General features: G+C 38.2%; 1 protein-coding gene across 5 annotated transcripts in view; it reads left to right on the top strand.

Moving 5' to 3' along the window:
- The window catches only part of UGGT1 (UDP-glucose glycoprotein glucosyltransferase 1), a 112,875-nt gene that overhangs the window by 85,593 nt on the left and 14,269 nt on the right, over window positions 1-13,013 (top strand). For all 5 annotated transcript variants that reach the window (XM_081581066.1, XM_081581065.1, XM_081581064.1 and 2 more), the window contains 6 exons: window positions 6,215-6,373; window positions 6,902-6,987; window positions 8,744-8,828; window positions 10,294-10,382; window positions 10,836-10,940; window positions 12,194-12,278. In XM_081581066.1, the coding sequence (XP_081437192.1) occupies window positions 6,215-6,373; window positions 6,902-6,987; window positions 8,744-8,828; window positions 10,294-10,382; window positions 10,836-10,940; window positions 12,194-12,278 (609 nt within the window). The remainder of the gene's footprint in view (window positions 1-6,214; window positions 6,374-6,901; window positions 6,988-8,743; window positions 8,829-10,293; window positions 10,383-10,835; window positions 10,941-12,193; window positions 12,279-13,013) is intronic.

Here is a 13,013-nt window from a genome sequence, read left to right as displayed (position 1 = left end):
CACTTATGTTTCCTTTGATTTTATAGATTGTCTTTTCACTTTTTTGATGGTGTCCTTTGAAGCATTAAAGTTTCTAATCTTCACAAAGTCCAATTTTCCTATTTTTTCTGTTGTCACTTATGCTTCTGGAGTTATATCTAAGAAACCATTGTTTAGTCCCAGGTCACAAGAGTATACTCCAGTGTTTCCTTTTAGAACTTTCACAATTTAAAACTCTTACATCTTTGAAAACTCTTACTTCCTTGGTACATTTGGAGTTAATTCTTTGTATATGGTGCCAGGTAGAGTTCCAGCTTTATTCTTCATATGTGGCTATACAGTTGTCCAAGCACCATTTGCTTTAAAAACCTATTCTTTCCCCATTAAATGGTCTTTGTGCCTTTGTCAGAAATCAGTTAACCCTAATGTGAAGGTTTAATTTTGGGCTGTCAGTTCTATTCCATTGATCTACGTGTCTGTCCTTAGGCTAGTACCACATTGTCTTGTTTACTGAAGCTTTGTAGTAAGTTTTCAAATTAGGAAGTGTGAATTTTCCAGTTGTGTTTTTTTTTTTTTTCAATGTAGTTATGGCTATTCTGGGTTCTTCGCATTTTGGAATCAGCTTATTAATATCTTCAGAAAAAGCTGCTGTGATTTTAATAAGAATTTCATTAAATCCCTAAATCAGTTTGGAGAGTATTGCCTTCTTAACAGTTCTAAGTGTTCTGAACCATGAATATGGCATATCTTTCTGATTATATAGGTCTTTAATTTCTTTCAACAATGTTTTGTAGTTCTCAGTATACAAGCCTACAAGACCATGTCATCCGCAAATAGAATTTTACTTCTTTCTTTCCAATGTGATGCCTTTTATATAATTTTCTTAATGCATTGGAAAAATTTTAAATTACTGATTCAATCTGTTGCTGTAGGTCTTTTTAGATTTTCTGTTTTGTCTTGAGTCAGTTTTCAAAGTTTGTGTATCTTAGGAATTTATCCATTCTATCTAGGTTATCTAATTTGTGGGCGTACAGTTTTTCATACAATTTCCTAAAATTGAAATTTAACAGCCATGTTTCCTTTATCCTTGCTTATTTCAGTAAGTTGGCTCTTCTCTCTTTTTCTCTTGGGTCAGTCTAGCTAAAAGTTTGTCTATTTGTTGATATTTGCGAAAAACAAGCCTTTGGTTTCATTGCCTTTTTTTTTTTCCTTTTCTTTCCATATAACTGTATTTGGAGTCCCTAAGGTAATTGGTCCTTTTCCCCTAACACATTTTCAAAGATAGTTCAATTCATTTCACTTATGTCACTTACCAGCCCTCACTCTATACCTAGCTTAGAGTATATTAACAAAGGAACTGAAAGACATGGTCTTTACCTCCAGGGAGCTTATAGTGCCTCAGAGCCTCCTTCCTTTTTAAAACATTTGTCATTGTGTCTGCTCTTAATATCTCCTATCACAGTTGAACCCTGTTTTCTGGTTCTGTCTTCTTGGGAATTGGGAGCTTGGAAACTTGAGCATAGTTACCAAAGGACTTTGCAGACTTCTTTCCGTGAGGTTGAATAACTAGTGTCTTGAAGAAGAATCCCTGTGCTCACTTCAGCGGCACATACACTAAAACTGGAAGAAGAATCCTTTAGATGCTAAGCTGATTGAGGCAGAAAGAGAATGTGTGTGTGTATGTGTGTGTGTGTGTGTGTGTGTACACACAGGTACACACTTGCCCTTTCCCAATCCTGTCCACCATATTTTTAACAAATAGAGAATACAGTTTTTGCCCTTGAGGAACTAACTTTTGTTGGAGAAATTATAGAATGGTCACAAAAAAGCACTAAGGAACATTGCACAGAAGTATAGAATCAAATGCAAAGCAGATTTCTTCCGTATTTCCCACAGTTTTTGCTGCTCTTTTTTAGGCTTCCTCCAGTTGCATTCCGTTGAAAATACAGAGCCTGAGACTTGTGTGAGGGTTTCCCTCTTAGCTCTTAATATTATACTTATGGAATTTAGTATTGCATTAACATGTTAAGCTCCAAATAGTTCCATTATTAGCATTAGATAAGGCTATAAAACCAAGCCTGAAAGGCCTGGGATAGAAACTCTTTAATTGTTAGGTTGGTGCAAGCGTAATTATGATTTTGGGCCATGAATTTTAAATCATTATAACTAGACTCAAATGAATAAGAACCATTACAATTAACATGCTTTTGCCAATGAGAAATAAGTTTGTTTAATCTTGTAGCATAAAAATTCGTGGTTTGAGATTTGATGAACTCATGGAAAGCATTTTCTGCCTCCTGCTGGTTGTGGAAGTGTTTTTCCTGCAAAAAGTTGTCAGTATGCTTGCAGAAGTGGTTGGCAAGAGATAAGTAAATTTGGTAGATGAGGCAAAACCTTATAACCCAATTCATTCAACTTTTGAAACATTGTTGGGTGTTGTTGTGAAGAAGAGTTAGGCCCTTTCTGTTGACCAGTGCTGGCTGCAGGCATTGTAGTTTTAAGTGTTCAGTTCAGTTCAGTTCAGTCACTCAGTCGTGTCCGACTCTTTGCAACCCCATGGACCGCAGCACGCTAGGCCTCCCTGTCCATCACCAACTCCTGGAGTTTACCCAAACTCATGTCCATTATGTTGGTGATGTCATCCAACCATCTCACCCTCTGTCGTCCCTCTCTCCTCCATTTCTGTCCTTTATTGAGCCCATCTTTGCATGAAATGTTCCCTTGGTATCTCTAATTTTCTTGAAGAGATCTCTAGTTTTTCCCATTCTATTGTTTTCCTCTATTTCTTTGCACTGATCACCGAGGAAGGCTTTCTTATCTCTCCTTGCTATTCTTTGGAACTCTGCATTCAAATGGGTATATCTTTCTTTTTCTCCTTTGCTTTTCGCTTCTCTTCTTTTCACAACTATTTGTAAGGCCTCCTCAGGCAGCCATTTTGCTTTTTTGCTTTTCTTTTTCTTGGGTATGATCTTGATCCCTGTTGTGGTCCTTTAATAGACCGGAACTTGAGGGTACAGAGTCGACCGATAAGAAAGTGAGAGAAGGAAAAAAAGAGGCTGATATTACCTGGTTTACACAGTATGCCCATATAACTCTAGGACAAAGAACTAGCACTGTCTATGTAGGCTCAGGGGGCCCTCTCGAAGAGATCTTGAAAGCCTGGGCAAGTAAGTAGACACGGCGGACACCTGTGCTCCGTGGAAGCAGCCTGAAAGGGAGAGGGGGAGAGAGAGAGAAAGAAAGAGGATGAAATGAGGAAAGACACAGGGACCAGAGTTCTGGTGGAACTAAGGCGTTTATTTAACATATTGTGGGCATATATATACTCTCTTACAAGATAGCCCTTTTTAGCAGAGACAGGGATCAAAAATCTAACAAGTCATCCAGAAAGCCAGAGGCTAGAATCATTCTCAAGAGAGGGGGTTGTAAAAGTTACTTTACATATCAAAAGGGAAGAGAGTTGTAAATGGCTGCTGTTCACCATATGGAAAAGCTATTTTCCATACGAATGAGATACATGAATTTCTATTATCCCCGAAAGCTGGCTTGCCACCCCTCTGGCACCTGTATTCAGGTGCTGTTAAGGAACATAGAATTCATGCAAGACTGAAAACAGCACACAGGAAGCCTCCTGTTAAATGTATCCTGACAGATCCCTGTCTCCTGTATATCACGAACCTCCATCCATAGTTCATCAGGCACTCTTGTCTATCAGATCTAGTCCCTTAAATCTATTTGTTACTTCCACTGTATAATCATAAGAGATTTGATTTAGGTCATACCTGAATGGTCTAGTGGTTTTCCCCACTTTCTTTAATTTAAGTCTGAATTTGGTGATAAGTAGTTCATGATCTGAGCCACAGTCAGCTCCCAGTCTTGTTTTTGCTGACTGTATAGAGCTTCTCCATCTTTGGCTGCAAAGAATATAATCAATCTGATTTTGGTGTTGACTATCTGGTGATGTCCATGTGTAGAGTCTTCTCTTGTGTTGTTGGAAGAGGGCATTTGCTATGACCAGTGCGTTGTTTTGGCAAAACTCTATTAGCCTTTGCTCTGCTTCATTCTGTACTCCAAGGCCAAATTTGCCTGTTACACCAGGTGTTTCTTGACTTCCTACTTTTGCATTCCAGTCCCCTATAATGAAAAGGACATCTTTTTTGGGTGTTAGTTCCAAAAGGTCTTGTAGGTCTTCATAGAACCGTTCAACTTCAGCTTGTTCAGCGTTACTGGTTGGGGCATAGACTTGGATTACCGTGATATTGAATGGTTTGCCTTGGAAATGAACAGAGATCATTCTGTCGTTTTTGAGATTGCATCCAAGTACTGCATTTTGGACTCTCTTGTTGACTATGACGGCTACTCCATTTCTTCTAAGGGATTCCTGCCCACAGTAGTAGATATAATAGTCATCTGAGTTAAATTCACCCATTCCAGTCCATCTTAGTTCGCTGATTCCTAGAATGTCAACATTCACTCTTGCCATCTCCTGTTTGACCACTTCCAATTTGCCTTGATTCATGGACCTAACATTCCAGGTTCCTATGCAATATTGCTCTTTACAGCATCAGACCTTGTTTCTATCACCAGTCACATCCACACCAGTTTTCAGTGTATCTCATTGATTTGCTGAGCATACTTCTCAGATATATTGTTTTTGCCATGATTTAGAAGGCTGTAGTGGATCAGACCAGTAGCAGACCACCAAACAATAATCATGACCTTTTCTGGTGCAAGTTTGACTTTGGGAAGTACTTTGGAGCTTCTTCTCAGTCCAGTCACTGAGCTAGTCATCGCCAGTTGTCATACACAATCCACTTTTTGTTGCATGTCACAACCTGATCGATAAATGGTTTGTTGTTGTTGTGTAGAATGAGAGAAGATGACACTTCAAAACAATGTTTTTTAATTTGCAGTCATGAGGTACCCACTTACCAAGCTTTTTCACCTTTCCAATTTTCTTCAAATGCCTAATGACTGTAGAATAGTCGACAATGAGTTCTTTGACAACTTCTCATTGTTTGTAAGAGGATCAGCTTCTATGGTGGCTCTCAGTTGGTTGTTGTCAACTTCCAATAGCTGGCCACTAGGCTCCTCATCTTCAAGTCTCTTGTCTCCTTTGTAAAACTTCTTGAACCACCACTGAACTGTACGTTCATTAGCAGTTCCTGGGCCAAAAGCGTTATTGATGTTGTGAGTTGTCTCCACCGCTTTACAATCCATTTTGAACTCAAATAAGAAAATTGCTTGAATTTGTTTTTTGTCTAACATCATTTCCCTAATCTAAAATAAATATAAAATGAACAGGAATTAATAAGTCATTAGCAAAAAAAATAAGGTGAGAAATGTGCATTAAAATAATGTATAACATAACCATATTTATTTAGAATATATTCTAATATCAAACAACAAATTTCAACAATGCAAAATTGCAATTACTTTTGTGCCAACCTAATAGTTAAAGCCAAGCTGCCATAAGATTTTGTAATTATACCATATTTTTCTGCAAGGAATTAGCAATAATTTAGGCAGTTGGTTTTATGCCACTATGGAACCATTAAATATATCTTGGGTATTTGCTTTTAAAACGGCAGTATTTTCGGCTGTCTTCTAAAGGCCAAGATGAATTTACATTTTTGTCAGATGTTTTTCTGATGGTTCACATTGTTTCTTATTCTCATATAAATTAATCCGTATAGGAGTGTCTTACCTATCTTCTCCATTATTTGCTTTTAAATATATTCATTCTTTCAGAAATTTTATTTTATGTGATTTTTTTTTTTCCCAATACTACCTTCCTAGCTTAACATCTTATCCTCTCCTCTGTACTTCTGGAATAACCTCTTTACTGTTTTTCTGTGTCCTTTTTCCTGCTTCTCCTTCCAACCCACCTGAATTTCTAAAATTGTGTATGTTTTTTAACTACCAGCACAATCAAGATACCAGAGCATTTCCATCACTCCCAAATGTTCTCTCATGCCCCTTTACAGGTAATCCCCTCCTTTCCACCCCCACCCCCCGGCCACAGGCAGCAGCTGATCTTCTTTTCGTCACTATAGTTTTACCTTTTCTTGAATTTTTTGTGAATATGATTATATGATATATAGCCCTTTATGTCTGATTTCATTCACTTTGCATAGTGCATTTGAGATTCATCTCTGTTGTTGCATGTATCACTAGATTGTTTCTTTTTATTGCTGAGTAGTCTTCAGGTGGTGATTTAATTTTGATACTGCAGGTGGACAGCATCGTGGCTGCTGAGTATGAGCTGGAGTACCTGTTACTAGAAGGGCACTGCTATGACATCACCACCGGCCAGCCCCCCCGGGGACTGCAGTTTACCTTAGGAACTTCAGCCAAGCCAGTCATTGTGGACACCATTGTTATGGCTAATCTGGTAAATAAGAGTACATCAGGTGGTGATACTGAGTCACGTTAATTTGGGCCCTGCAGTTTATGATGGAGCAGTTAGCATTCTGAATGTGAGTGAGATTAAAGTTCATGATGGACTGAGTTTGGTCAATATAAAAATCATCAGTTTAGTTAAACTTATAGATTGGAATCACATGTCATCTTAAAAGAAAACATGCTAGAATATTTTGCTCTAACCAGATTGGCTCCTGAAAATGTGTTGCTTATGAGCCAATAGCCTTTTTCTTTTTATTCTTTTTTTGGAGATTGGAAGTGTATTCACACATTACATACTGCTTCTTCACTGAAGTACAGCTAAAGGACAGGCTTCTTGACTTGACAGGCCTGTATTTTGCTAGTGTTTCTAATATGTGGGTTTTAAGAATTGCATTGGTTTAACTATCTTATTTAAAATAAAGTTGACTGACATTTCAAAAAAGAAATAGCTGTCCCTCAGAAACAGCATTTTGATGTTTCCAAGAGAACTAAAATTTGTCTTGTCTTCTGGTCCTAGGGCTATTTTCAGTTAAAAGCCAACCCAGGAGCTTGGATTCTCAGACTAAGAAAGGGACGTTCTGAAGATATTTACAGAATCTACAGGTAGGATTAAATGATACAGGTGCATTTTTTCAGAACATTCTGCAGTATGAATCAGCTTGAAATGAATAGTACGCTGGCAGTTAGACAATTAGAATTTACTTTGTGATTGTATGTGCTTTTCCAGAAAATGAAATGTGGAAGAATTGTTGGGGTATAATTGAACAGTAAGCAGTATAAATACTAACAATATATGTAATCAAGTTTGGCTTCAGTCATTCTTTTGTGCTAAATATCCCAGAACCAAATCATTCTGTCAACTGTGATGAAAACCATAGGCAGATGAGAAAGTGAGTCATTTTTAGGAAGCAGAAAAGAAATGAAGAACAGTTCAGACTTTTCAACCCAGGGTAGTATATTTCTCTACCCTGAGTGAGTTGCAGATTGACCAGACATGTAGGCTTTGGTCTTGGAACCTTGGTGCGAGCACTTGTCTTTCTAGGTCTGAGAAAGTATGGAGGTACTCCCAGCATGTTTCGTCAATAGCCTGCTTTTTTGCTTTAAGGTTTGCTACAAGTGACTGTTAGTTTAAAAAAATTATACTGCCTTCTAAAAAGGTGTGGTCTAAATTCTGTTTAACGTAGTTTAAATTATTCTTATGCTATGTGAGAAGACTTCATGCCAGTTCATTTTAGGAATGATTTCCATTAGTTATTTGAAAACAACATCGTCTTGTGTCCTCATTTTAGCTTTGTAGAATCTTATCTGACACACATGAAAGCAATGTGAATTTCTGCATATTTCTTACCAAGAAAATAGAAGATTTTTGTATTATAATTATATCTTCATTGTACATAGTAGGGTTTTCTCTAATTAATGTTTTCCCCAAATATGGTTTTAAAGAATTTTAGTGCTGTCATTAAGAGCTCATCTGTTGTCTTTCTAAACCCTGTCCCGTCTGTGTGCCCTTTTCCTAGCCACTCTTCCCTCTAGGGCGTGTGGGCCTCTTCCACCGAGCAGTTGAGGGCTCGCTTCCTTCTGTGCTTCCTGGGCTCTGGAATGTTCCATGCTCCCTATCAGAATCTCACCTTTGCCCACGAACTCTGCTCTCTGTTGGATGACAGTGAATTCAGTGAATTCATGTTTTGTCATGGCTTTAAGTTAGCATCTTAAAAATTGATGACTGGAAATTTTAGACATTATCGTTGATTAGGAAGGAAATACTCTCTTTAAATTTTCTTCCTCTGCTCTGTCTGCTAGCAAACAGAGCTTGTTTTAGTTCTTCCTGCAGAGTATGGACGCTAGATTGAGTACATGGCCTGGGCTTGGCTGTGTGCCTCCAGGAAGGACAGAGTCGAAGCCTTTACAAAACTCTGAAGTAGAGCTATGTCTTGCTGTGCGTAAAGTAACGCATGCATGCACACTCAGTCACGTCCGACTCTGTGACCCAGTGGACTGTGGCCTGCCAGGCCCCTGCGTCCATGGAATTTCCTAGGCAAGAAGATTGGAGTGGGTTGCTATCATATTCTTGCCAGCACTGGGAGCCTCTCAGTGTATGGAAGGTCATTCAATGAGGGGCTCAAGAAGGAAGTTTGGGCTGTGACCAGTTGGCGTATTCAACATGTAAGGGTAGAGATTTTGACAAGTGCCTCTGTGTTGCTTGAAGGGGTTTTCTGCAGCTTGTGAGAAAATAATTTTTTCAGAAAAAACTCCTTTATGATGAAAATGGTGGAAAAATAGAGCAGGTTGATGTAAGTCCATTTACTGCAACTTGAGAATTATGATTTGTGATACCTGTCTTTCTTTCTTCTTTTCTAAGTCATGACGGTACAGATTCTCCACCTGATGCTGATGAAGTTGTTGTTGTCCTCAACAACTTCAAGAGCAAAATTATTAAAGTGAAGGTGAGTTTGGTATATTAAGGCAGCCACTCTATTATTGTTGATAAAAGCAGCAGTAATGTGGTCTTTAGTAGCTGTTACATAAAAATATGTATCTTTAAACCAGCCCCAAACTATATGAGGTGATGGGATGTGTTAACTCCAGAAAAAGTGCTGTTATTATGGTGAAAAAGTTAGTCACACAGTTGTGTCCTACTCTTCATGATTTCATGGACTGCAGCCGGTCCCACTCCTCTGTCCATGGAATTCTCCAGGCAAGAGTACTGTAGTGGGTTACCGTTTCCTCCAGGGGATCTTCCCGACCAGGGGATCGAACCTGAGTCTCCAGCATTGCAGGCAGATTTAACCAACTGAGCCACTAGGGAAGCCTGATCATTTCACAGTATAGACCTGTACCAGGTCATCATGTCCTGCACTTTAAATTTACGCAGTGTTACTTGTCAGTTATATCTCAGTAAAGCTGAAGAGAAAGGAAAGAAACCCACCCAAGTCTAATTCTCATTTGAGATTTTACTATGGCCTTATAGAAAGGCGTCTTGAAATGCAAAGTATATTTTGTAAATACAAGTTTGTGGCTTTCTTCAGCTGAGAGGCTGCGCCTTTTGGGTTATCTCATTGAGCAGTGCAAGTGTCATTTTACATGAAATGTTTTCATAGATACTGCTTTGTACAGTCACAGTTCACATTATTTTTTGAAAACTGGGAAGAATGCCAATGAGAATTTCAGCAACAATTATAAATGGTGGTACCCTTATTTAATTTCTTCTCACTTTTGCTTTCTTTTCTTAGAACTTTTAAATTCCTAGTGGGAATTTAAATATAAATTATTTAAATATAAATTTAAATAGGAAATCATATATTTCCTATATAAATATAAATATAAATTATTTAAATATAAAATATATCTTTTATATTCAAATAAAAGATATTATGAGACAGTCATTAAACTTTAAAATCTAAAGCAGGCCACACGTGGTTGAGCAGAAAAATGATCCCTATGCTCTCGAGAAGTTTTAACCCCTCTTTGTACTAGTCAGCCCTAAAACAAGGCTGTCACGTGAGATGACTCCTTCCTGGCAGCTGGAGCGTGTGCACACTGTACTCTTTGCCTAGAACTAGAGTTAGCTTGGTGAACTGCATTTCTGCTTTTACTTAAACTGTAAGGTTCTCGGCCCATTTTTCAAACTAGAGACAGTTGTTGTCTAGTTACAGGAGGTTGCTATCTCCTCATTAAGATTTTAGTGTGGTGTGATGAGCATAGTTCTGCTGAATGTGTCTGGACTCATTCAACAGAATTCAGCATTCATGTTCTGTTGAATGTGTCTGGACTCAGAGTATGTTATATATGCTCACAGGAGAATTCACCCTCTAGTGTTGTCAGTATTCAGTGAACATCCCATGAAGATCAGTTCAGTGCCTCCACAACCCAGTAGAGGGAGTGAGATTCATCACATGTGACTGATTGCAGGTCCAGAAGAAGGCAGACATGGTGAATGAGGACTTGCTGAGCGATGGGACTAATGAGAATGAATCTGGATTTTGGGACTCCTTCAAATGGTAAATTGCCATCAGAAAGAAGTGATGTTTTTAAGGAAAAACTGAGATATAAATGCCATCCCTCCCTCCTTTTGAATATAGTAGTCCTGTCTAGGCTTTTCAGATTCTGCTCTTTGCATCCACTTGTGTGTAGTAGATGAATGTTTCCCACTGAGTAATTGAAAGAAGTTAGTGTCCCCTCATAGTGGAGTTACTTCTGTGCCTGACTTCCTAACTCCTGTTGGATTTTTCCTGCTCTTTGGAGAGTTGAGTGAATTGCTCAGTTAACTTTCCATTGTTTGTTTTGCGTTCTAGTGGACTAGTCCAGTCTTCTCCTGAAGCTCCACAAGGCCCTATGGGCAGCCTCCCTCTCTTTGTCCTGGTGGGAAGCACCATCTCCTTCCCCTACCCTTAAAGGGCAACATGCCTGTACCAGCATTTCAAGTATTCTTGTTTTTACCTTCCTTATTATAGGGGCTTTACAGGAGGACAGAAGACCGAGGAAGTGAAACAAGACAAAGATGACATAATTAATATTTTCTCTGTTGCATCTGGTCATCTCTATGAAAGATTTCTTCGGTTAGTCATGTTTGGTTATTTCAGTATATATGCATGAATTTGTCATGTTGTTCTTTTGGGAGTACACGTTTTATAGGATTCTGCCCGTTATACTTCTTTGTATTTGAGGCACTCTGAGGATTGTGTATAGATGATTGTATATACTTAACATTTGTTTTGATTTGGCCAACCTCATGAAATGGACTATATAATATATAGTAAATGAATCTGTATAGCTATTATAAGGTTATAAACCTTTAAAACTACTGTGTGCACATTATAAACAGTGGTTTTTCATTGTCCACCAAACATTGCCTGAGGTTAACATAGAGAATAGAGGTGGAATAGGGCCATGGACCTGCCTTCTGATGATTTGTAGGATTTTAGAGCCAGGAGGCATCTTAGCTGAGGCTGAGACTTGGAGGGTAGCAGGACTCGGCTGAGGTCACATAGCCAGAGTCGAGGAGAGGCACAGGCTTGGCTAGTGAATGCAGCAGTCACCAGGGGGAAAGCCCTCAGGGGCGTCTTGTAGTCAGTGGTCAGGAGGGCTTGGCTATGAATATGCACCTTTGCCTGACAGTGACTTTCCTAATGCCAAGGTTCTTTTTTACTTTTAATTTTCCACTACAAATCTAGTATAGCAAATAATGAAGATATCATTTTACTCATGTTTAGCTGTCATATTCCCAAGAAATAATATCTGACCTAGAATTGTAATGTCAGATGTTAATAACCACTGAATTTAATTAAATTCCTTGACTCAAAATTTGTTTCTGTTTGTTTTCCAAGTAGGGAATCCTGAAGCTGTGATCATTTGCCATCCCCTTCCCTCTGCCTACTCTCCTCCCTGGCTGGGCTCCCCGATGTAGGCTGGGAGAGGCAGTGCTGTTACACAGAGCTGCTGAGGCTTCACCGACTTTCTCTTTAGAGTGATGTAGTCATTAAACACAACCTCCATGATTCATTTGTACCATAATTAATGTGTTAGTTCATAAAGTAGTTTATTTTAAGGTGTAATGTAATTAGGACACATGCCTTTATCAGTCTGGTATATTTTTATAAGTAATAGGTACTTCTTCTTTCTCATCCAGTGATGACTCTATAAAATGAATAAGTGCAATTTTCCATTTTCCACTAATCAGGGTCTCTCTTTGCCTAACTGAGCCATTAGCTCTGCCATAAAGAACATTGAGTCTAGTGATTGACTTTATTTGATTTTGTTGAGATTAAAAAGATTTGAATGACTGTTATTATTGTTTGCTTTTGTTTGACAGCATAATGATGCTATCAGTACTGAAGAATACCAAGACTCCTGTGAAATTCTGGTTCTTGAAGAATTATTTGTCCCCCACGTTTAAGGTTTGTTCCTTAGGCTTTTAAAAGGAAAACATTCTTGTTAAGGAGATATATACAGTGCAATATACTGTTTACTACTTCTACTTTATCTGTGTATTTAAAAATTTTTTCCTTCTATTAGGTTACTGTATTTCACCTGCATAATTATATGTTGATTATTCTTCCCTGTGTCTGTTTGGAGGGAATAGTTGTTATAAAACCGAACACAGAATTATGGCTTGGTTGAAGCTTGGATAACATAAGAGGAGAGTCTGTTTCTTCTGTTTTGATGAAGTAACATTTCTCTTCAAGCATGAATGTCCTCATTTAATGAGAAAGCACAGTACTGGTTCCAATGAGAAGGATGGTTTGTTCTGTTTTGAACAACTGTACCCAGTGATCTGTGGAAGTAGTGTATCATCTGTGTAAAGCAAAAGCACGCATGGAAAGTTTAGAAAGTTTTCTACTTTGTTTTATCAGTATTTGTCATCCAAATTGATTTATTTGCATCTTTTTCTTTGTTGTTCTGTAGAATTTACTAAGCAACTTTTAATATATTCAGTAATATCTCTCCTAGATAAATAATTCACTTCTGGTCCCCTAGGTTACTTATATTTAGAATCTGAAAGACTTGATGGCAACAAACTTGTTCAGAGTATTTGGGTTTGCATGTCATTCCCTGGATTAGACCTAGTGGTGAGAAAGGCTTAAAATCAAGCTCAAAAAAATGTTTTACTGAAATCAAGTTTAGACAAAGTC

This window comes from Giraffa tippelskirchi, chromosome 3 (genome assembly GCF_054371585.1).
Source record: "Giraffa tippelskirchi isolate mGirTip1 chromosome 3, T2T-mGirTip1v1.2.pri, whole genome shotgun sequence".
NCBI lineage: Eukaryota > Metazoa > Chordata > Mammalia > Artiodactyla > Giraffidae > Giraffa > Giraffa tippelskirchi.
This window is presented reverse-complemented; position numbering and strand designations above follow the sequence as displayed.